This window comes from Zonotrichia leucophrys, chromosome 4A, assembly GCF_028769735.1.
Source record: "Zonotrichia leucophrys gambelii isolate GWCS_2022_RI chromosome 4A, RI_Zleu_2.0, whole genome shotgun sequence".
Taxonomy (NCBI): Eukaryota; Metazoa; Chordata; class Aves; order Passeriformes; family Passerellidae; genus Zonotrichia; species Zonotrichia leucophrys.
In genome coordinates, this window is record NC_088174.1 from 9,883,847 (window position 1) to 9,908,482 (window position 24,636).

At 41.4% G+C, this 24,636-nt stretch overlaps 1 protein-coding gene across 5 annotated transcripts in view; it reads left to right on the top strand.

The window, feature by feature from the left end:
• The window catches only part of TENM1 (teneurin transmembrane protein 1), a 774,924-nt gene extending 751,703 nt beyond the window's left edge, over positions 1 to 23,221 (top strand). For all 5 annotated transcript variants that reach the window (XM_064713345.1, XM_064713344.1, XM_064713346.1 and 2 more), the window contains 7 exons: positions 913 to 1,085; positions 3,329 to 3,564; positions 9,420 to 9,716; positions 13,754 to 14,141; positions 14,835 to 16,055; positions 16,549 to 16,691; positions 18,083 to 23,221. In XM_064713345.1, coding sequence (XP_064569415.1) covers positions 913 to 1,085; positions 3,329 to 3,564; positions 9,420 to 9,716; positions 13,754 to 14,141; positions 14,835 to 16,055; positions 16,549 to 16,691; positions 18,083 to 18,841 — 3,217 coding nt within the window. In that variant the 3' untranslated portion in view covers positions 18,842 to 23,221. The remainder of the gene's footprint in view (positions 1 to 912; positions 1,086 to 3,328; positions 3,565 to 9,419; positions 9,717 to 13,753; positions 14,142 to 14,834; positions 16,056 to 16,548; positions 16,692 to 18,082) is intronic.
• Positions 23,222 to 24,636: the final 1,415 nt, after the last annotated feature.

Consider the following 24,636-nt stretch of genomic DNA (forward strand, 5'->3'; position numbering starts at 1 on the left):
CTTAGGTGAATAAAAACACGTCAGCATCAATAAGATTTTTAAGATGGGAAGCATTATTACGAAACAATATCAAGCACCAAGCAATGCTTTGTGCTGATTTCTGTGTGAACCATCAGAAAGAAGAAATATGTTGATAGAACTGAAATGACCTGTTAGAAATGCTGCTTCAGAGCTCTGGAATTAATTATTGACTTTTTGGTAACATGGCCTGATTCACAATCAAGTACCTTGAGCTGCAAGAATTTCTTTAGCACTGATGAAGTTTAGCTGAACTGAAATGTAGTGCTCTGGATTCTAGGTGAGAAGCTCCTGCTGATTTAAGTAGACCCATGGGAAACAAAACACAAGAGCAAAACCCATGTAGGCAACTTATTTCCTGCAGATTTCAATCTAATTTTATCACTGTTGTTACGCCTTGGGTCCCCTTTTTGCATTCACCACTCATATTATGTGCTTCACACATCTGTGACAAAAGGCAGCTTTTAAGTGTTGCAGAAGGTAAGAACTGGTTTTGTTTAATTTTATGGGTATGAAAATGCAGTTTTAGGGTGAGTTGGATGCCTGACCACCGAGTGACCTCCAGTGGCCTCACTCCTGCATCGCAGCCCACTGGGGAGGCCCCAGCCAGCCGTGAGCAGCACAGAAAGCTCTGGCAGGGGCTGAGTGATGTAGGTAGCATCTCACAGTATTCACAGTTGTATCTGATCCAGCACCTCTGAAAGAGACTCCTAGCAGGAATTCAGACTAGGTACTGAATGCATTTTGAGTGACTAAATGGAGCAGTTTTTACCTTTTTACTGACTGCACAGTGTTGACAATGCTTCCTACTTCTTTCACTATTTTTTCTGGTTTTACGAGTATCTACATGACAACAGGGGTGTATTTTGATGGCTCTTTAACATCATTTTGCAGGTATGACTCTGATGGCCACCTGACCAATGCAACCTTCCCCACAGGGGAAGTCAGCAGCTTCCACAGCGATGTTGAAAAACTGACACGAGTGGAACTTGATACTTCCAACAGGGAGAATGTGATCACAGCCACAAACTTCTCAGCTACCTCTACAATATATACTTTAAAGCAAGGTATTAAAAGCATTTCTGTTATTTCTTCCCTAATCACTAGACATTACTGCATTTTTAACTGTCAGCCAGAAAAAAAAACACTTTAGATTTAGTTCATTTGTTTCTTCCATGTTTCAGCACCAACAGCTGCAATTCTGCTGGGCTACCAGTTAGAAAAAGCCACAAGTGAATTCTTCTTCTGCTAGAAGAATTCCATGCATAAACCTAATTATTGAAATCTCTGATGTCTCCAGGCTTTACATGCTACTTTCTCCTGCAATATTTGGAGTACTTGAACTAACTTGCAATACACTGAGCTTTGTTATTTTCAGAAATACTTCCCAGAGGAATGACAGGTTCCACTGACATTTTAGCACTGAAATGCCGCCTTTGGCTAATACTGTGTATTCTTCCTGGTAGTTCTGTGACCTGATGACAGCACTTGTAGAAAAGGGGAGAATGTGGCCCATCTCTGCTAGTGGCTACCTCGGGGATTAGTTTTTGACTCTACCCCTGTAGACACCACAGTATTTCCCTGGTAATATCATATATCTCAAAAAAACCCTGCTTTCTGCCTAATAGAAGTGTGCCAGTGTCCTCCTGCAGATTTTGCAGATTTATCACCAGAGTTCTGGGTTTACATAGTTTAATCGATCTGGGGTCTTTTGTCCTTGTTGGGTTTTTTTGTTGTCAATGGATTACTCAGGCTTTGAGAGAGCAGGTGCTGGGAAATAGCTCTCTGATGTCTTTCCAGGTCTGCTGTAAAAAAGCTCTGTAATTGAGCTCATCACAGAACTTTTCTTTCTCTCAAGTTTTGATCTATAAGAAAAAACTAGGAAGAACTCACCTCAAAAGATACCAATGCATTTCTCTTTACTATTGTGTGGTAGAGACAGCACTGCATAAATAGAAATAATTATATTGTTCTGTCACCTGCTAAGCTTTGTCCAAGTGACTCCATCTGCTCTCTGCACCGTCTGCTGCCTGATCTGTCTGTCCTTAAATCTGAAACTCTTCAAAGTTGTTAAATTATCAAAGTCTGTGTCAGGAAAGTGCTTGCACACAACAGGCAGGGCCAGAAATTAACAGCTATAGTTATTATTGTATGTGTCTCATAAATTCATATAATTTACATGTTTACATATCTCTGAAAAACTAGCACAAAGCACCCTGTGAACAGCCAGTCAGATGTGATATCCTTACATCCAATTATCTTTACTTTCTGGTATACCCTACTGTTTTCCTTGTATTAGTATCTCAAGAGCTGGACCAGTTACTTCCATGTGGACTGGCTTTAAAAAAAGGATACTTTGGATACTCCCTAGCTGGAGTGAGTTCAGTCTCATTGTAAGGGTGAGACTTCTGTTTTGTATGTTAGCACTAAACTCAGGCTCGTGTTGGTGTTCCCCCTGCAGCTGAGCTGCAGGAACCTCCATATCCCAGCCTGAGCAGATGCCAGCGTGGCACAGCTCTGCCTGCAGAGGAGGCATGGCACTGCCCAGGCAAGGGAAAGGAGCTTCAGTGTCTGGTGCCTTCATTTACTCTCAGTGGAGACCTGCTCTGAACCCTCCACACACTTCTGGTAGTTCTGGGGAGAAGAGGGAGGCTGTGCTGGGTCACCCCAGCTCCCTTAACAGCCCTCTGTGGCACAGTCCTGAGCCCCTGGAGCTGCTCACTGTGCCACCACTGCTGATCCATTTGTTTTTCTGGCCACAGTCACTTCCCAGTTGTTCTGTTGCACCACAAGCTTCAGCCTTGTGGCTGATCGTCCCTGTGCCTCAGCCCTGGGTCCTGCTGCTAATGGGGAAGAGTAAAAGCTTTTTGTACAGTGACACAGAGAAAATGGGAGACTGGCTGTCAGCCTAGATATTTGGAAACCAGCTTTCTTGTTTGACCTCAGATACTCTTGCAGTTGTTCAAGCTGTACATTTTCCTGTTTCCTGCAACATGCTAAGATCATCACAATATTGATGGTCAGTACTCAGCTTATGGTTTTACACACTTTTAAGCTGAAAGCAAAAATCCTTTATTCCTGCTGTGGAAAACCTTCATGATGGAAATCATCAGGCCAAATGTAATAAAAAGCTCTTCACACTTGGGAAGGTCTGGAGGTTATAGCTTGCAAAACTCACACTGTGGTTGGGGCTCAGCTGTCTGTAACCTCCCTGGGTTACAAACTGAGCCCTGCTGTGCCTAAAATTTGGTTTATAAATCTGGAGATCTGCACTTCTCTCTGTTCCCTGATTTTTGTTGTTTTTTGACAGATAACACACAGAACATCTACAGGATCAGCCCAGATGGGTCCCTGAGAGTCACCTTTGCCAGTGGAATGGAAATCACTCTGAACACAGAACCTCACATTCTAGCAGGGGTTGTCAGCCCCACGCTGGGGAAGTGCAATATCTCCCTTCCTGGAGAGCATAACTCAAATCTCATTGAATGGAGGCAAAGGAGGGAGCAGACCAAAGGCAATATCTCTACATTTGAGAGAAGGCTAAGGGTAAGGCTTCCTCTTGTGTAAGTGTAGTGTTCCCTTTGAAAGCCATTGAAGTAAAATCATGTTGAAATGTTATACTTCATAAGAATGAAAATTTTGTATCAGTGGTGGGCCCAGCCATGAATTTCAAAACCAAACTCCTCCAACAGTTTCAGGGATGTTTGATCTCTGTTTGATTTTGATTGTAAGATTTGACCTCAAGACATAATTAGTTCTTTTCTTCCCATTCTTTTTCAACTAAGAACTTAATTATGGCTTTGGAAGAAGCTGTGAGCAAAGGACCATGCACAGTTACCCTGGCACAGCAGCAAAGTTGGAGCCACATTTTGCACCTCTCAGATCTATCAACCCTTTTTATTCTGGGGAGCTGAGGGGTGCCAGCGCTGCCCAGGGCAGAGCCTCTTGCAGGACACACTTTGGGTGTCTTTCCTTGGACTCAGAGTGATGTGGAGCCTCCCTGTGTATCCAGACAGGCTGTGTATTTAATTCTGCCCTCTCCCACATGCTCTGAAACCCCCAACTCCCTCTGGCTGGGTTACACCACAGCTCCAAGAAAGACTTGCTTTAACATTGCATCGTTGGTTTATTTTTACCTGTGAGTACAATGACAGATGGTCAACATTTAGCATTTAATTACATAACACCATGGCTCAAAGAGATTGCTACTTTGCTAAACAGGTTTTTTATTAAATCAGTTGTGGTTTTCACATGAATACCACTTAAAATGCCTGTACCAATAGTACAACTGGGAATTTTTGCCTTAAAAATATTGTGTTATTGACTACAACCTTTCTGGATAGGAATTATGTCTGAAGGTACACCTGTTAGCTCTGAAAATATAGAGATGGTTATTAAAATCCCTGGATTGTCAAAACCACCAAAATCAAAACCATCTCATTTTGATTATGAGATACTATAGATTTTTTTAAGTGTACCATCTGTTTGCTTTTGAACTGCTCAATCAAAAATACAAGACTTGGAAGATCTGGCCAGACTGGGCACTGTATGTAAAACACCTGTTTGAAAGGGCATTGTTCAGATTTGACAGTCACAGTTACTTTTTAGGATCTTGCAAGCAGGCAAAAGCTTCTTTTAGTTCTTGCCCACCTCCTGCCTCCTTCCTCTCCAAATGAGTGTGAGCCCTGTCTGGGGAGGGAGCTGAACTTAGCACTGTGACAAACATGTTAAGATTTGGGCAGGATCCAAACTGTGCTTCCTTGGCTCATGTTGCCTATTTAGTTGGAGGCTTTCTGTGTGACTTTGTGCTTAAATAACAGTATGGCACATTGTTCTACAAGAATCTTATGTAAAAAGATGGTAAACAGAAAGGATTTAATCAGTCATCTATTCTGCTTACATTTCCAGGGACTGGTTGTTCATCACAATTCTGTTTAATACAACCACTTCATCTTGCAGAGTTTCTCCATTATGCAGTTTGTATTTTCTATTGTTGAAATTGACTGCAGTTTCTTTTGCATTTTCACTTGTTTCTATGTGATCTTTAACACTGCCTGGCAAAAACCAAAAAAAAAAAATAAAGGAAATTCACAAATTGGTCAGGATTAAATGAATTCTGGCTGGAGACATAAGTTGTTCATTGAAATATTGCAACACTGAGGGTATCCAGAGGTCAACTGATTGACCTGCCTTTAGAATAGGCTGTTGGTGGACAAAACCACTCATGTATTCCTCCTCCTTCCCCTTCACTTTCATCCAGAGAGAGGATGGAAGGTGAAAGACAAGCATAAGAATAATTTTGGTATGCTTATGTCTTTTACTCTTTGTCCTTCTAAAGTATGCACTAACAAAAGAGCTCTTGAGAACATTGCCTTCTTATTTCTGTAAGCTGTGCCTTTTTATACCTACCCAAGATCAAGAGCACTTAGGAATTGTCCCCTGCCTGCTCAGAAGGACAAGCCAGGTGCCTGTATTGCAGTCCTGGCTGTACCAAGCTCTAGGATTGTTGTTCTGAGAGCTGTAGGGAAACCTGGTGGGACAGCACAGGTTCCTCTAAAAGGAGGGTTTTAGAGTGGAAAGGAGGAGAAATGTTAGAATTATAGAATGATTTATATTTGAAAAGACCTCTAAGATCATCAAGTCCAATTGTATTCTGCACAAAGGAGCCACCATGTAAATAGGCACAAGAGAAAGGGACAGAGGGACTGCTGAGGCTGGTAAGACCATGAAGAAGAACTATGGAGAATAGCAGAAATATCTGGATCCTGGAGTTCATCTGTAGCGCTGAGATGCCTGCATGGTATGCTGGTGGAATGGAGTCACTGGAGATGGAAGGAGCTGGAACAGTAGAGCAAAGGAATCTACCCAGACACGGCTCTCTTTTCTTGGTGGTTATAGGAAATGCAGCACAGCAGGAACAAAAGAACCATCCTATAGTGTGTTTGGAACAGTATACCAAATAATGAAATGGATTTAGGGCTTGCTGTGGACAGATCCTTGAGTACTGCTGGGAAAAAAAATGGTATCATTGAAAGTCATTATGCTGGATGAGATTCTGGACAGACCTTCTGAAAACTTTTAGTGAGTTATATTTTTAAAATAAAGTATTTAAATACTTAATATGCCATGCCTGGCACAATAGGACGTGTGTTAGAAAGCTTGCAATGTAGGGCAGAGAGAACTGTGCTGAACTTTGAAAATACATGTAAAGAAAAGCTCTGGGGACTGGAGCAGTTCTCAATGGAAATGAACAGACTTGCAGGAGCCCTCAGTTAAAGAAAAAACAGCACAATGGAAGAGTTTTCTAAGAGAGAAAAAATAGCATAGAAATGAGGTATAAAGATGTTACTTAGAAATCAGTCCTGATACCATCAGTGAAACAAATGGCTTTGACTGCTAAAAGGTATAAATTAGAAGGCAGGTAGCTGGGGATGAGATAAAGGATAACCTACTTGAAGAGAAGAAAGAGAATAAAGCTTTTCCTTATCTGCCTGGTCCTAACTTTTTTAATTCTAATAGCAATTAGCAACGATCTTGAAAGCATGTGACTCTATTAGTTTTATTTCCAGTTTTGGAAAGAGGCCACTGTTAGCATGTTCTGAATAAGGCTGGAAATATTGGGTTTTAAAAGATTGGATTTCTGCATGGTGTGAATTCCCTGCTCTGGAGATAGGACAGAAGTTAACTGAAATGCTGGAACAGTCATCTAACTTTATCTCAGGGTCTAAATCAATGTGGGAAACAGAAATTAACCACAGGTTTCCTTTAAGTGAAGAACTGCTTGCCCCAGCACTTCCTGAACATATATAAAACACTCTGTGGGCATGTATGCATTTTATATTAATAATAAATCTATGTACAATCAGGCATTTTAACATCAATCTTAATCTAGCAAGACTTCTTTTTTATCAATTGAACTGCTATTTTAATTGACTTCTAAAAATGAAGCAAAGACTGCTGTTAAATCTGATGAGCACGATGCATAGTAATACACTGATTAGAATGCAGCTCTGCTCCCTCCTGACTTTTGCATAACTTGAGGAACGTGGCATTGGATGCAGTCCAGGTTTTATAACTGAATGTCTACAAAATTGAAAATTGAATGCTTGGTCAGTCTTAATTTTTTCTCTTTTTTTTAATTTTTTTTTAATAACAACAACAAAAGTAACTCACTGGCCTCAGTTCAAAAGTCCTGCAGACTCAGGCTTTGACAGCCATGTTCGTTATTGCACTTAGCAAACGATCTCTCTTTATTTACCAGTCTTACAGCAAATTCTAAAGATGGGACCAAGTCCTCTGCCAGGGTGTATGAGTTTGCATTGGCTCAAACCAAAACACAGACAAGGAAAGAATGCAATTATCTCATCTGGCTTACATATCAGGCAGGGTGGAAATTAAACCAAAGAAGTGCAGGTTTATGTGATACTTACACTGCAAAATTTCTAGGTAAAAACTAATGGAAGTAGTCAACAAATGTTTAAAAAATATAAAATAAATATATCTTTTTAGGTACTTCTGACATTACTGAAATCAGCTGAATTTTCTCCCTGTTTTCATTAGCTGGTATTCCAACCTGACATTGCTTTCAGATACCAGTTTTCTGGCTCGTAGCAGAGCACAAGCTCCAGCCACTCTCAGGGGGTCCTTGCTATGGTTTATCTGTCTTGGAGGAGGCATCTCATGAAGCCACTGGGATTTGAAATCAGCTTGTCAATAGCAGCATTGAGATGAGTCCTCCTACCCATTTATGATCCTGTCTTGCTTTGAGAAGGGTGTTAAGCTTCACTTTAATAGAAGAAAGTAAACAAATGGGACATAAAATGTGCAATGTAAGGAAAGTATTCTAACCTTATTTTAACTCTGTGAGTTTTCAATTACTGCTGCTTTCCACTTCACTGCTAATTCTGCCTCTCTTTGGTTTTCATTCTTATTTTTTGTATAGTCTCTGAAATTCAGATTGCAAGCAATTTGTTTTCAAGGCTCTTCTTTCTCCTAACTGCATTCTACAATGATAGTAATAGCAATAATAACATTAAACATGTACATGGAACAGAAATGAATAAGACACAGGGTATGCCTCCTGCTTGCTTTTCATTTATTTTTCCACCAAGAAAAAATAAAATTTCAGAAATTTGAAGAAGTTTGCTAAAAAATATATTAAACCATCAGTCTGTATACAAGCAAATGTAGTTGAACTGAGCATCACATTTTACTTGGGCTCCTTAACTATCATTAGAGCATAAATTGTAATAGTTACAGCAGTCTACAGGGGTATGTAGGTATTTTACAGCTATTGTAAATGAACACTATTAAAGTTAGACATGTGTGTATATAAAACTCCAGAAATGGTAGTTGAAGAAAGAACACCTGCTTTTCTAGATTCTGTGATTATTTTGTATCTAAAAACAGAACAAAAAAGAAATGTTCATTCTAATCACATCTTGAATTATTAACCAAGATTTATTAACCCTTTACTCCATGGCTGTGCCTCCAGGTCTCAGAGAGGAGCAAGCACAGAGCCCCACTCTGTGCTGACACCTGCACTGGCATTGTCTGTGCTGTCAGGAAGTCATTCATGGGAACAGAGTGTTCAGATGAAATGTGGTAGATTAATGCAACAAGCACATTGGGCATTGATCTGAAAAAGACATGTCAATGAACAATATTTTATGGTTCCTTAAATTGTTTATCAGATTTAAATGGTGTTTAATAGAGACTTCCCAGTGACTGAATGATCTAAAGATGCCATCCTGTAAAGATGATGATAGCACTGGATAAATGTATTTTGTCTTCATGAGTCTGACTCAGTTCTGAACTTGATTTCAAATTGAGCACTGGGCTGTGTCCCACCTGTCAGACACAGCAGTTGCTGCTCCCAGATGTGGTGAGAGCAGCAAGGAGCATGGCCAGTAGCAGACAGTGCTGCTGGCTCTCAGAGTCTGGGGGGAGGTGGCTTTGTGAGGACACTGCTGAGCAGGGTCAGCTCTGCCCTTTGCAGCACCAGGATGTGCTGTGAGGGCTGTCCCAGAGCACCAGCTGACCTGTCAGTGTTAACAGAATTCAAGAGAGGATGCGAGATAGTAGATCTTTCTTAGTGTGTGGATTTAACTACACATCTCTGGCTGGAATCAAGAATTTAATCCACAGCTGAGAAGAAAGAAGAAAAATTCAGGAAAAGGTGAGAACAGAGGTGAGGGTTTATACCATGGAAACATCTTGTAATGCCAAATATAATAATACTGAGTGCAAGGAACAATTTTTCCGTTTCTCATCTGAATCTTTCCTCTTTTCTTGTCTTCACTAAGGCCCAACTCACAAAGTTAAAGCATTGCTCACTTTGATTAGGGCTGACACAGACCTGTCAGCCTTGTGTCCTTACTGTACTGTACCTCTGTGTTTAGACCCACAACAGAAACCTGCTCTCCATTGACTTTGACCACGTGACCAGAACAGGGAAGATTTATGATGATCATCGGAAATTCACTCTTCGGATCATGTACGACCAGACAGGACGCCCCATTTTGTGGTCCCCCATCAGCAAGTACAATGAGGTCAATATCACTTATTCCCACTCTGGATTGGTCACCTACATCCAAAGAGGAACCTGGACTGAGAAAATGGAGTATGATGCAAGTGGGAACATCGTCTCCAGAACATGGGCAGATGGTAAAATATGGAGTTACACATATCTAGAAAAGGTAAATTATTTTAAAAGTGGGTTTTGTGCCAAGGCAAAAAAAAAATGGGGTTTATTATATTTATTTTCAATATTGTATTTCTTTATTATATTTATTATATAATTTTTTGAGCTATGTTGCTAATGCTGCCTCTTGCAAGAGTATTTAAGACTTTTAAAACAGAAAATGCATAGAATTACATAACTAGATAAAAATGTCTCTGGATATGCTCAGACCTACATATCTATCACCTGCTCAAACCTGACACAGTTTTGTTCTGAAGAAAGTTATCAGCACCTCAGGCTTGTTTAATTGGTAAATCAAAACAACTTTTCAGTCTCAGTCCAAGTTCAAGTGAGCAAAAGACACCCTAAACTGCTGAAAATCAAGTTGCTGCTCTGGATAACAGTCAGAAAGATAACAGTCCTGAAAGAGAACTTTTTCTCCCCACAAACAGTTCTTTCAAGCCAAAATTAGGAACCCGTGAGCACAAGCTTACGTATTCAATGTTGTATTTTAAACAAGGGATTGATCCTCTGAGAAAGCTTACTGCAGTATTTATGGGGGCCATTCTGGGGAGAAATACTGATATGAAATTATTTATTGCTCTGCTTTTGTGGTGACTTTGCATCTAAATTCCCTGAATATTGTAAGTTCCATGTATGTCTAGAGGCAATGGTCACAAAACATGGAGGTAAATATTGTACAAACCAAGGAGGACCATCTTCATCTGTAATAGCATTTTGTTTGGTCTTGTCTTTCAAAACCAGAAAGCCAGTCTGTATTTTTAAAGCTTTCAGAACTCAGTGCAAACTCATATTCAAAGTTTTTTAAATAGCAGCATCTTGGACTATCCAGTACACCCAGAGTTAGCAGAACATTTTCTCTGAACCTGTAAACCACAGGAAAAGGCTATGGGGGGTGTGGGGCAGAAGAGGTAACACTGATAGGAGGAAATCCACACAGGAAATCCAGTGACTTTGAAGTTACTTGTGTATTAAAAAGTTCCAAATGTGTACTTCTAAGATAAACTCTGCTGTACTTATTTTTAATGTATTTAAGATCCTCAAAAAACTTAAACCTAACCCAGTGAAAAAAAAATTATCAAGACTGGAAAATGCATAGAAATGTGATTCCTTCTTGTCTGCATGCAGTGTGGTTCTTGCATGTGTTAACAAGATGGGCAAACCCCAGGAGCTTCAGAAGTTTGTTTCAGATAAATTTGTCAGGCCTTTTTTTGTCTGTATGCTCTTTAGGAAATTACAAGTAAACTGGCATTTTCTACAGCTTTCAAATATTTGGGCAATGTGCCTTTTGGAGGAATCTTTTACTTTTTTCTTTGGACCTAATGGACTGTAATTTTGGAAAGATGTATGCTTCTTATCTTTCCAAACCACTTCGTTTGCTCTTACTTTATGATGAGATTATAAATAAAGTCATATAACTTAACACTGTTATTCTAGAATTCTACACAAAAGGCCAAATCCTGATCTTGTAGAAGCAGTGGCAAAAGCTTACTGGTTCAGGTAGCAGCTTGGGTAATGCAGTAACTTGTCATTAAAATTATGGAAAGTCATTCACACCATGGACAATAATCTCCCAGCTATTTAATGTACTTCCGTGACTGTTGTTTCTTGTGCCAAAGAAAGATTAATTCACTGTCAAAATTAGACATTGAAATATAACTTTGTGGCTTCATTAAAGTCAATAACTCATTGTGTTAATTATGTAATGATTGCTAAAGGTTTTCTGAAGCCTTGTAAGACCCAATAATTCCTTACATTAAAAAAAAATCAATTCTATAGGTTGCTTCCAATTCATAGTTATTTAATTCTTCATTTTTATCACTAGATGAGTTAATTGTACACCTTCAAAAATCTCTGCCCCTTAGAAAATTAGCTCAAATAAATAAGATATTAAAAAGCACTATGACATTAGCATTGTAAATAATTCTTACTGATGAGATTCAGTTCCTCTTGTTTGGTCACTTTCCTCAATTAGTAAAAACTGTTATAAAATCTCCTGAATACTCCAAACTCACTTTCAAAATCTGGCAGACAAAACAGATGAGTGTCTGTGTATGTCTGTTGGACAGAAATGACATCTAGTGGTGATGCTCAGCATTTGTCTATTCCCAGCAGAGCCCCCAGTAATTGGCCACTGGCTGTTTGTCTTGATACACCATACGGCATCAATCATTATGTGGTTGACCAGGCTCTGGTTGCTTTAATAAAATGACAGATTTTTGGATGTTTTATGAGCTACCCTCTGAAATCCTTTAAAACAATTAGAACCCAATTTGTGCAGTGTTGAAAAATCTATTGTAATGTTATTAGGATGAATTGGGAATTAATTTTTTTTTCTTTATGGTATCCTCTAATAGGCTTGAGAGGATACTCAGCCTCCAGCCCTTGTACTGTCTATCTTTTTATTATCCTGGACAATAGTGAAAAAGCCAAAGCACTTTTACAAAGTGCTGTAAAAATGGTACACAGGGGCACTAAAGTTATATTGGGGATGTTTCTGATATTGTTATTCATACTCTGTCAATGGCAGACAGCTTAAAAACAGGCACGGGAGCAGTATATAGAGAGAGGCGTCACAGCAGGGCTAGGAGAGAGTTCAGCCAGTGGTTTACTGCAGACTGGAGACTCTTGACTGAAGGTGGAAACAAAACAAACACGGTGCATGTCGGAAATGGTTGGTGGAGCAGCAGTAAAGTGATAGAAAAGGCTGGGTGTGAAGGTCTGCCGTCACCAGTTGGCAGAGGGGGAGCTGGAGTGCCATATGTTGGTGCTCTCTGGCTGCTGTACAGGTGACAGATGTCTTTTGCCAAGGGCAGGAAGAGACACATCTTGGGCAGGCAGGGGGCTGAGGGTGCACAGAGGATGGCCAAGGCTGAGCCTATCTCTGCCCCTTTGAATGGGCAGTTGGTTTATTTGTTAGTGAAAAATGGCTGAGGGCCAGTGTTACTTAACACACTGCAGGGCTGATCTTAACGTGTTTTCTTCCCAGAGAAGATTTTTGAGCTTAGAGGGGAAAAGATCCTAGTTTTCTGATTTCTTTCCCTAATACTCTATGACAAAGGAGTCATGCTGTTCCATGTAAGGCTTTGTTTTGTGTGATGTCTCAGTCTGCAGATGCCTGACAAATTTGCTTATGTGCCTGGTAGGTTTGAGCTGTGGGCTAAGAGCTGGGCAGTGTTGGTGCTCCAGCACAGCTCAGACAAGGCAAGGAATGTGCAGTGCTCTGGTCCAGCCAAGCCACTTACTAGAGCTGGGGCAAGGTGACAAAGCTCCCCATAGATTTTCAGTCTGTGTTTTCAATATCTTTGTTTCAACAGTGACTGTTCACCTGCCAGCTTGTGATCTGTGACACTGTGACTTTCCATGGTGGGTGAGAAGGCATACAGAACCCAAACTTTAATTATCAATAGAAAAAATCTGATGTGCTTTCACATTCATCTGCCGGATTTCATTAATGAGCCACAATTAACCAACACAGGGCAAATACCAAGTACCTGTACAGAAATTATAGTCTTTGTAAACATTAAAAATAAGCAACAGAAGTAGTCACACCAAAGAATCTGCTGAGTATTTTCATCCATCTGTAGGCATGGAGATATTATGAACTCTGAGGCCATGTAGATATACAGGAAAAGAGCTAGGTCTGTGCTGGAGATAAGCAGAATGCCAGTAAAAGCTAAACACCTTGTACATGCACAAAATCTCCCCGTTTTTGCTTCCTGAGAGGATGCCCTAAATATTTCAAAGCGACATAGCAAGTCAGCATGAGGCTGAAATGCTACTGAGAGCCACATCTGCCTTCCAGTTTGGAGGCCCTTACCTCTAGACTTGCTATGATTCTCCTCCTGTTTTGTACCACCTTGCTGGCCAGGTCTCCTGGAGCCGAAAGCTTCACTTGGAATTGTACAAACAGTAAGAGCAAACTACAAGAGTGAGTGGTTGTTTCAGCATTTCCGTAGGCTGCAGGCTCTCCCTGGCCGGCTCCCCAAGTGCCTGGTGCCCCCTGACCGTGCCGTTGCTGTTTGCTTGCAGTCGGTGATGCTCCTGCTGCACAGCCAGCGGCGCTACATCTTCGAGTACGACCAGTCGGAGTCGCTGCAGTCGGTGACGATGCCCAGCATGGTGCGCCACGCGCTGCAGACCATGCTGTCCGTGGGCTACTACCGCAACATCTACACCCCGCCCGACAGCGGCGCCGCCTTCGTGCAGGACCTGGCCCGCGACGGGCGGCTGCTGCAGACCCTGTACCCCGGCACGGGCCGCAGGGTCCTCTACAAGTACACCAAACAGTCCCGGCTCTCCGAGATCCTCTACGACACCACGCAAGTCACCTTCACCTACGAGGAGTCTTCTGGGGTTATTAAAACAATACATTTAATGCATGATGGGTTCATCTGTACCATCAGATACAGGCAAACAGGTTTGTCTAAGTGTGGCTGCTTTGCTAAAGTTTTTGTCTCCTCGTTCCTCATTCACAACACCCTGATCTTGCACTTACCTGGCATGAAATTCCATTATTTTTATGTCTACAATTTCTTATATTTTACGTTTCGCTAGAAAAATATGTGTGTATATCTCTGTGTCTGTGTCCATAGGTGAATATAGCTGTCCCACTTGAAATACAGTTTTCTTTTTATTGCTTGGTGTGGAATAGCTCTTAGGATGTTTTGTTTGTTTTATTCCTCTGTGTGGATATTTGCTAAATACTAAATCAAGTTGGTTTATTGTTTGTATTTTCAAGTTTCCCTGTTTGCACCGTAATATAATATAAATTCAAAAGGGCTGCTTACATGAGGAAGGAAATCACCATGTGAAATAATTTTAGTTTAGAATTATCTTGTAAGTAAATAGAAATCATAATTATGAATAAAACAGCATTCACTTAAACAAATATTAATAAAATATAAATAACTTGTAGAGCAAGCATTAATGAAGGTTTGTGAGAGAACAATCTAACATATTCTTAGTTAATGGTATTTTCTGAGACAGCTAAGGAGTAGTAAGCCTAAAGAGCATACCTGAGGTCATATCCTGTCTGACCTAGATCTGTAGGATAAAGTAAACCAGGCACATAATTCTTGTTTTTCCTCTTTCCCATGTTTGTTTTGGACAGGTCCACTTATTGGTCGCCAAATCTTCAGGTTTAGTGAAGAAGGGCTTGTAAATGCCAGATTTGACTACAGCTATAACAACTTCCGTGTCACCAGCATGCAGGCCATGATCAACGAGACGCCCCTCCCCATAGATCTGTACCGTTACGTCGATGTTTCTGGCAGGACTGAACAATTTGGGAAATTCAGTGTCATTAATTACGATTTAAATCAAGTGATAACCACCACTGTGATGAAGCATACCAAAATCTTCAGTGCCAATGGTCAGGTGATAGAAGTTCAGTATGAAATTCTCAAGTCTATTGCTTACTGGATGACCATCCAGTATGATAACATGGGTCGCATGGTGATCTGTGACATACGTGTGGGGGTAGATGCCAACATAACGAGGTATTTTTACGAATATGATGCTGATGGTCAGCTCCAGACTGTGTCTGTGAATGATAAAACCCAGTGGCGCTACAGCTACGACCTTAATGGCAACATCAACTTGCTGAGCCACGGGAACAGCGCGCGCCTCACTCCTCTGAGATACGACCTGAGAGATCGCATTACCAGGCTTGGGGAAATTCAGTATAAAATGGACGAAGATGGTTTTCTCAGGCAAAGAGGCAATGAGATCTTCGAGTACAACTCTAATGGTTTGCTGAACAAAGCCTATAACAAAGTGTCTGGCTGGACTGTGCAATACTGTTATGATGGTCTTGGAAGACGAGTTGCAAGCAAATCAAGCCTAGGACAACACTTACAGTTCTTTTATGCTGATCTCTCCAACCCAATAAGAGTTACTCACTTGTACAATCACACTAGCTCAGAAATAACATCCCTATATTATGATCTGCAAGGTCATCTCATTGCAATGGAATTAAGCAGTGGAGAAGAATATTATGTTGCTTGCGATAACACTGGGACGCCTCTAGCTGTGTTTAGCAGTCGAGGCCAAGTCATAAAAGAAATTTTGTACACCCCTTACGGAGAGATCTACCAGGACACCAATCCAGATTTTGAGGTTATCATTGGTTTTCATGGAGGACTCTATGATCCTCTTACTAAATTAGTCCATCTGGGGCAGCGGGACTATGACGTCATTGCTGGTCGGTGGACGACACCAAATCATCGTATATGGAAGCATCTGAATGCTGTCCCACAACCATTTAATCTCTACTCGTTTGAAAATAATTACCCAGTTGGCAAAATCCAAGACGTTGCTAAGTATACAACAGGTAAAAGTACCCTGTCTCTCATGAAAATGTCTCTAACAAAAATAAAACTTCCTCTTGAATTGTAGTATGGATTCAACATTCCGGAAATCTTTTGCATACAAAAAGTCTCTAATCTTAAATCTATTGAAGTAATTTATTTAATAGATTGCATCTTACTGAGCTTGATCTGTTTTCTCTAACATTTATGGTAACCAAGAAAATAATTAATAGCTGTTTCTGTTGCTTTTCTCAGTGCTAAAATAAGGGGAAGAATGGAAGCAGCCTAATTTGAATTTTTTCTATTACAAATAGATAGAAGGAACACTATTGATTTTAGTATAGCTATGCTTTGTAACCAAATAATTTCTTTGCTAAAGTAAATGCTGTAGCTAGTGCAGGAAACATAAATTGATGTGAAATCATTATTTCTGCATAGCTGGAATTTCTGCAGACAGCCCTCACTTTTTCTAGGATTTATGAGCCTTTTTGCCAGCATCTATTTCTTGTTTTGTAGACATTGGAAGTTGGCTAGAGCTGTTTGGTTTCCAGTTGCACAACGTGCTGCCTGGATTCCCAAAACCAGAGATAGAAGCTTTGGGGACAACATATGAACTTCTACAGCTTCAAACAAAAACCCAGGAGTGGGATCCTGGAAAGGTTAGTAAACATTGTCTTCAGCTGCTTTTAATACTAAATTAAGGAGTTTTAATAGAAAATATTCGATATCAAGGAAAAAACATGACTATATCTTTTAACGTATAAGGCAAAGCAATTTGTTTAAGAATGCTAGAAACTTTAATGTTGTCAATTATGTACTGTCATCAGAGTGGGGGAGAGGTTCAAGGAGAAGCTTTTAGCAACACAGTGAAGAAAATGTGCAGCTATTTATAGAGAAAATATCCAAATTTGAGGCACAGAATACACAAAAGAGTAAAAGTATTTGTTGTGAATATTGAAAAAAACCCACAGAAGATCTTGTGGAATTAAAAAACCAGAACAGCAGATTTTCATCTTTGTTAGCAAAGATGCCACAAGCACTGGAAAATCACTGAGGGCATAAACAGCTTTACAAGTCAGTAGCTCTGCATAATTATTGCAGGAAACAGAAATGCTGCTATGGATTTGTAAGGGGTCTGTAAATCTTAGCCTTACTCCAGGGCTTGTTTTCAGTAACAAAGAGCCAGACAGCAGCTATCAGAGTCCAGCAATCAATGTGACTGCAACAGGACCAACTGCCGATATTCTGAGCAGGCATTCACATTCTGCATATGAGCATCTGTTAACAAAGAAACATGATTTTGCAAAGATGCCTTTCCTCTATTGTAGTCAGGAAAGAGATGCATAGAACATTTGAGAGCTCACATTCATGTTCCCAGCATTTAAGACAGTTAGCATTCACCAAGTGCAGAAGGCTGGAGGGTTGGAGCTCATGCCAGATGTGGAGCATGCCCATGGAAAATTATCACTGAGATGTTAAGCTTTTCCAAGGCACAGCAAAGATGTAGTGATAGTGTTAAAAGACAAAGAGGGGCTTGGAGTGAGGTTTCTTCTAGCCTGTATGGGGAGCAAGATTGACAGATGTGATGTACTTGCCTATTGTTCTAGTGTCTCAAGACCTTCACAACCTGCTTTCCTTAAAGAATGGGCTATAAAAGTCATTACCACAGTTCTACAGAAGATGTAATTAAACACACAGAGACTAAGTAGAGCCACATGAAAGGACATGGCTTTGAATTCAGGTTTCCCTGAACTGTGAAGGGCTGAAAAAACAGCCATTAGACTAACAGTTCAAAGGGGAGGAAAAATAAAAAGAACAAATACAAAAATAGCATTTGTAATAAATAGATTGTTTGCATTTGTTTCCTAGAAATGAAGGAATCCAAGAGACAGAAAGCACTACCGTAAGCGATTAAAAAGCCTGTGCACATGTCCAGGTTCCAGCTGTGCACATTACTTTCCAAACAAATTGAAGAGCCATTCTAAGCAATTAAGAGATGAGTAGGGTGAGGTACCTTGCCTGCAAACTTGACTGATGTTTTCTTTTCCAGACTATCCTTGGTATTCAATGTGAGCTACAAAAGCAACTCCGAAACTTTATATCCTTAGACCAACTTCCTATGACGCCCAGGTATAGTGATGGCAAGTGTTCTGAAGGAGTGAAGCAACTGAGATTTGCAGCTGTTCCTTCAGTATTTGGAAAAGGCATCAAATTTGCTATAAAGGACGGTATAGTGACAGCTGACATTATCGGGGTGGCTAACGAGGACAGCCGGCGCATTGCTGCCATCCTCAACAACGCTCATTATCTGGAGAATCTGCATTTCACCATCGAGGGCAGGGACACCCATTACTTCATCAAGCTGGGCTCTTTGGAAGAAGATTTGGCCCTGATTGGCAGCACGGGCGGGCGCCGCATCCTGGAGAACGGCGTCAACGTGACGGTGTCGCAGATGACGTCGGTGATCAACGGCAGGACTAGACGCTTTGCCGACATCCAGCTGCAGCACGGCGCGCTCTGCTTCAACGTGCGCTACGGAACCACGGTGGAGGAGGAGAAGAACCATGTCCTGGAGATAGCCAGGCAGCGAGCCGTGGCTCAGGCCTGGACTAAGGAGCAGAGGCGGCTGCAGGAGGGGGAAGAAGGAATTCGGGCGTGGACAGATGGAGAGAAACAGCAGCTTTTAAGCACTGGGCGGGTACAAGGCTACGATGGATATTTTGTTTTATCTGTGGAGCAGTATCTCGAACTTTCTGACAGTGCCAATAATATTCACTTCATGAGACAGAGTGAAATAGGCAGAAGGTAACAAAGAAAATCTCTGCCTTTGCGTCACCAAAGACTGCCTGTTTTTAATCGTAAAATGGTTTATTGTATTGGTTTTTCTAGATCAGAACTCTGTATATATAAATATAGAGGAAAAAACATATCCAACTGCCTTTAAATGTGACAGAAGATGGTATTTTAATATCGTTTGTTTAACTCTTTGAGAGATGACAGTGACAATTTTTAGTTCTTGTGTGGCAGTATTCAAAAATTTCAGAAGCAGAGTCCTGCGAGCCGAGCGGCGCGACCTGCGCGCGAGGTGCCCAGGGTGACACCGCACAGCCCCGCGGGGTGGGGGCGAGCGCCACGTGCTCTGCCTTCTCCTAAAGAAACACAAGTTTTTTGTTGTTGTTGATTTAATAATTCACCAGTTATTTAAATGGTTACAGAGCCTGATTCTGCAACTCTTATTTACTGGGTGTCTTTTATCCCAGTGAGATCTCCCCTAAGTTCAAGGGATTGCATACAGAAACCAGACTGTGTATGGAAACTTTGCAGCTGCTCACCAACCCCACACATATTCCTCACAGATAAAAGCAAAGGGATTTTCTAACCTGGGAAATCTGACTTGGGTTGGATTCAGTACGTACAAGGATGTTCCTATGGCCTTTGCTCAGCCATGGCCACCTGCCAGCTGCTCCATGCTGAACATCACATGTGTCCACCCGTGCATGTCAGGCCTCTCTCCCAGGGTTTTCCTCAGCACTGGGATATGCTGGGGTCTGGCGGCACACACAGAGCTGCCAGTCTGCTTGGTGGCACCGTGCTGGCCAGGCTTCAGCCAGAGATGGGGTGGCTAAAGCGGGCTCAGTGGGCACTGTAGTCTTCAGTAGGCCCTCCACTGGCAGGTGTGCTCCAGGCTGGGCTTTAACCCAGTGCTTTGGGGACACCCCAGCTGGGAGCCCTCACAGAGCAGTGTCAGGCCGTGCATCATCAGTCCTGTCCGTAGTCACTGGGCCAGGACTTGTCTTCACACAGATGATTTGGAAGGTGCAGTGTTGTTGGGTTCAGACATCACATTCATTTCATCTCAAATTAATAATCCTGTTGTAATACTCATTTTTTCGAGTCTGAAGAAGATTAGTGGGTTGGGAGTTGATGAACCTAAGTGTGGATAGTAAATATGTTGATAAACATAGAACATTTCGGGGATGACTCTTCACTTTTTAGCTCAATATCTAGAGCACATAGAAAAGCATTATATTGCATGGACAGAAATTTTTATTTCCCAAGGTAACATGCACTACTGGCACAGTTACTTCATAGCAGAGTAGGTGATCCTTCCTCCAGCTTGTCATTTTTATAAGACCTGATTTTCAGGAGGTGGGTCAGGCACACAGGGAGGGGGGGACGGGCAAGCAGCTTTCCAGAGGGATCTAGAAGTCTTGTTATAGAGCCTGTGTATCTCTAAGAGTGAAGTTATTGCACATTTCTTTCAGAACAAACGTAGTAAATATATTGAAACAATTTCTGCTCATATTTACAGAAGCCAACCAAGTGCATTCTTTATCCTTCTGTCTTTTTTCCCCCCAGTTTTCTTTTTTCCTTTGTTTTTGGGCAAGTGGAGCAGACTGTACCCAAGTTAGAGATGAGCCTGAATTGGCACCAGAGATCTGAGCCCCTCTCTGGGGTTTGAGCTCAGGTCTCAGCCTCAGCCCATTGCAGTCTCTTCCCAGATTCCTTTTGCTCCCCTGGGAGCCAGCGCAGCTTTGGGGGTGCAGGATCAGGCTGAGGTGGAGCCTGGCCCCTGAAATCCTCATCTGTCCCCAGCCAGGGGGACCTGTGGACCAAAATCTGCACATACACATTGTGATCAGGCTCATCATTAACTAACGTACAGAACAGGGAGCTGGCGACATCCAGGTTTGACAGCTCCGATTTCTGTAATTTTCCATCAAATCACAGAGAATTTGAATACCTCCACACCAGCCTAAAAATGGACCTTCAAATCCTTGAGCCTCTAATACACTTTTAATCAATGGAAGAATAATTTATGAATTGTATATAGAGAGTGCATTCATAAATGTGATGATGTATTTTATCACTGATCCAAGATGTCAATATTAGAGTCTATTTTACTTATATTTTAAGCAATTATACTTTTTTGCAATTCACTAATGAGGATCATTTTCAAACTGCTTTAAATATCCGTTATAAACAAATATTTGGAGCTATTAGAGTTACCTTGAACAGTGCATTTCTAGTATGTAATACATATTTAGTTAGCTTGTGCCTTTAGTTTCTTAAAGTTATATTTGTATTATATGCAGGAAATGCACTTTGTATTACCTACAGCTGTGGTTTTTAATACTGCCTTGATTACTGTTGTTCTCATGTTATGCCAAAAGGTCAAAGAGTTAAATGTGTTAAAAGTTTGTCTTTGAAAGTAGATTTGGCATTTTCCCATTTCCTGGGTGCAGTCTAAGGTGCATTTTGAACAATATTTCTTATGAAAATATGGTTTCATTAAGAGTCACATGACATTACGTGGCCCAGTTACACAAGCAAAAAAATGCCTTCGTCATAACAGTTTCTTAAATTTAGGAAACTAAATATAAATGTGTTGAGATGACAGTGCTCAAGAAACAAGTTATTGCTGAAGGAGCAAGCATGGGAGATTGAAGTCATATCACAGCTCCACATGGGCCAGCCAGCAGTGATTTGTGAGAACTACATAACAAATAGCTTTGGACCGTCTTGTTCATCAACAACCTCAGATGGAGGCAGGGAATATTTCAGTCTCCATTTTTTCATTTTTTTTCTGAGTAGTTAGAGCAATTTCTCAGTGGGTTTGGGGTTTTTTAATATAGTTCTCCTTTTTCTTTTTTTTTTTTTTAATTTTGTATTTTGCACTATAACAAAGAGACCCAATTGAGAAAAAAGAAAAACAATAGCATGGAAATTTTTACTGTTATTTAGATCAGATAATTTGATGCTAGCATTCTGCACTGCAAACAAGGCTCTGAAAGAGGGAAAAATAAAATAAAATAATTAAAATAAAGTATAAAAAAAATAAAAATAAAAATAAATAAAATCCACTATTGCACACTATCCTGTAGCAAAGTACCTACCATGAGAAATACATGCTATATTTTTTATGACCGCCAAACAAATAGCGTGTACAAGTAACATTTCCTTTGCTTTCATATTTATTTAGTAAATCTAGAACATTTCAAAGTTATAAATATATATATATAGATATCTATGTAGAACATAGCCAAATAAATATATATGAACTGGTCAATGTGCAAGTGGGTATACACACCTTGGCTCTTTGGTTTGAGCTCTCTGGTCTGATCCCTCAGCTGGCACTGGGCAGAGGTGGCCTCGTGCCCTGGCCGTGCTCTGGGGTCCCCCCTGCACCCCCTGCCCACGGAGCCCCCCAGGGCTGGGCAGGGGCAGCAGCTCCTCCAGGGTGAGCTGTTGGAAGCCAAGGTGCTGTTCCAGAAGGGAAAGTGGTTCAGCAGAGGAGCTCGTGGTTCAGAGGAGACAGGCAGTGCCCGGGGTGTCCGTCCGTGTGTCCGGGCGTTCGCCGGGCGCGGGGACACCCGGGTGACACCGGCTCAGGCTGCACCAACAGCCCCCGGGCTTTGCCCATCAAACGCTGGCTGCTATGGAAACCTCTCCTTGATACAAAACATTACCAGGTGGAAAGCACCCTGACTGCCAGAGGAATCTCTTCAGGCAGAAACTGGGAATGGTGGGGTTGGACTCGCTGTGGATTTGTCTGGGCATTTGTCACCTGCCATTATTTGTCTAAGGAAACGTGTTTGACAATTTCCAGTTTTTCCTTAGATCTCGTGGTGGACTTTAGCCTTTTAATAAATGTTAGTATATCAGATTGTGTCCTTGACAGTATTTTACTTGTATGAACCATGATAAAACATTAAAATCTTCATACTCTTCTGGCAGAAGTGTCAATAAACAAGAACGAGAAGCATAGCATACAATATATGTCAAAGTAATGTTCCTTTTTAGCTTTCTCATCAACAGTAAAAAATGTTTACAATGTATGCCAAGATCTTCACTTTCTGTCTAACACCAGTTAGAGGTTCTGATCTTACAGAAATTGTGTTATAATGGCCTCAGCCTCGTTGCTAGGAAACAATAGATCCCAATTTTTTTATTCCTGCTCTAACTCCTGTGCTGAATAGTGACTGGATACTGTACAGGTTTATGTTATATGGCTGCAGTTAAATGGTCTGATGCATTTTGCTCTGGGTTTCAGACCAGAAGCATGCATTTTCTACAAGAACATCCCAGCAACACACTGTAAATATTGAAAGTTAATATATTATGTGTCGATATTTGAAAAAGAAAGTACTTTGACTATTTCATTTTTAAAAAATAAAGGTGCAAACTTATGGCATGTGATGCTGTCTTTTATTTCATCGGTTTACATCAGTATTTGAGATATTCTGGTCATGTCAGTAAAAGGTACTTCCACAGAGCTAAATGAAGACTTCAGCCAATATTGATTGACTCAAAAGTTGGGGGCAGGATGTTGCTTAGCAAGATTTAATTTTCATTCTGATTCCCAAAGTTCATGCTTATAACTCTGCAGGTTTCACTGCAGGTGAAATCCCAGCCAGTTTCTGTGTAAAGGTTATTATATTTCATCAAAGGAAATGTGAGAGAGAAAAAATACTGCCTTAAATGCCTTTGCACTCCTGATAACAGTGTGACTGAAGTCAATGTTGCTGGCAGTGTGAGTAGCAAAGTTTAAGTATCTGCATGTTCTTTAGAGCTGCCTCAAATAGATGATGATGAATGATTCTGTGTTCTCAAAAGTATGTGCCCAGGAAAATAAAACATTAAAAGCCCAGTACATGCAGCAGAGAGAAGGAGCACATGAATGGAGGGGCACAAGGAATGCATAAGGCTAAAGGAAAGGTTACATGGTGAAAAACCATGGAACAGCTGGGCTGGGTAGGAACCAAGCAGGAGGGCTGAGGCTGTGCTGGGTGGATGAGAAGGAAGTGATTCCAAAGGGGTGGGTGCTCCAGTAGAAAAGGGAAGAAAACCAGCCTGGGATATTGTATTGATTGAGTGCTGCAGGAGGGCTGTCACAGGCACAGGCAGGGAGCAGGGGAGGCAAAGGCAGAGCTGAGGGAGCCTCGGCTGCTGCAGAGGAGCAGCATTGTCTGTGCTGGGGAGGGGCCAGAACTGGGGCAGCACCGTGAGCTACAAAGCCACTTGCAGAGCTGGGGCTGTGGCAGCGAGGGGACGGGGCGGGAGGGCTGGCAGGGGAACAGGGCACAGCGAGGGACTGTGCCCTGTGGGGCTGCAGCCTGAAGGAGATGGTGGGAGGGAAGCAGCAGGCAATACTGACATCATGTGGGAAGTCATACCAACAAAATGCAGCTGCTGCTCTCTAAAAGGATCTGTAGCTCATGACACCTAAGTCATTGTAGGAAATCAATATAATTTCCAAATTACTGTTGCCATAACCAAGCATCTACTTCTTGTCTCACAGGCACCACCAGCTTCTCTCTGTTTCCACCTTGTTTAAGCCTACAGCAATTCCAGACACTTGGGTACCCAAAAGAAACAATACAAGCCTTTGTCTTAATAATTTACACCAGAAACTGAAACGACATTCTCAGCTTTAAACAGAAATGGCATCTTCTGGCCTATTTTATGTATTTTTCAGAAGAACAATGCACTTCTGGAGTCAACCACAGGCAAACCAGTTATCCTCAGCTGACTGCACTGCAAAGCGGGTGAGCAGCTGCTGCTTGTGTACTGCAGGTTTTCCACATGCAGCCTCAGCCTCGA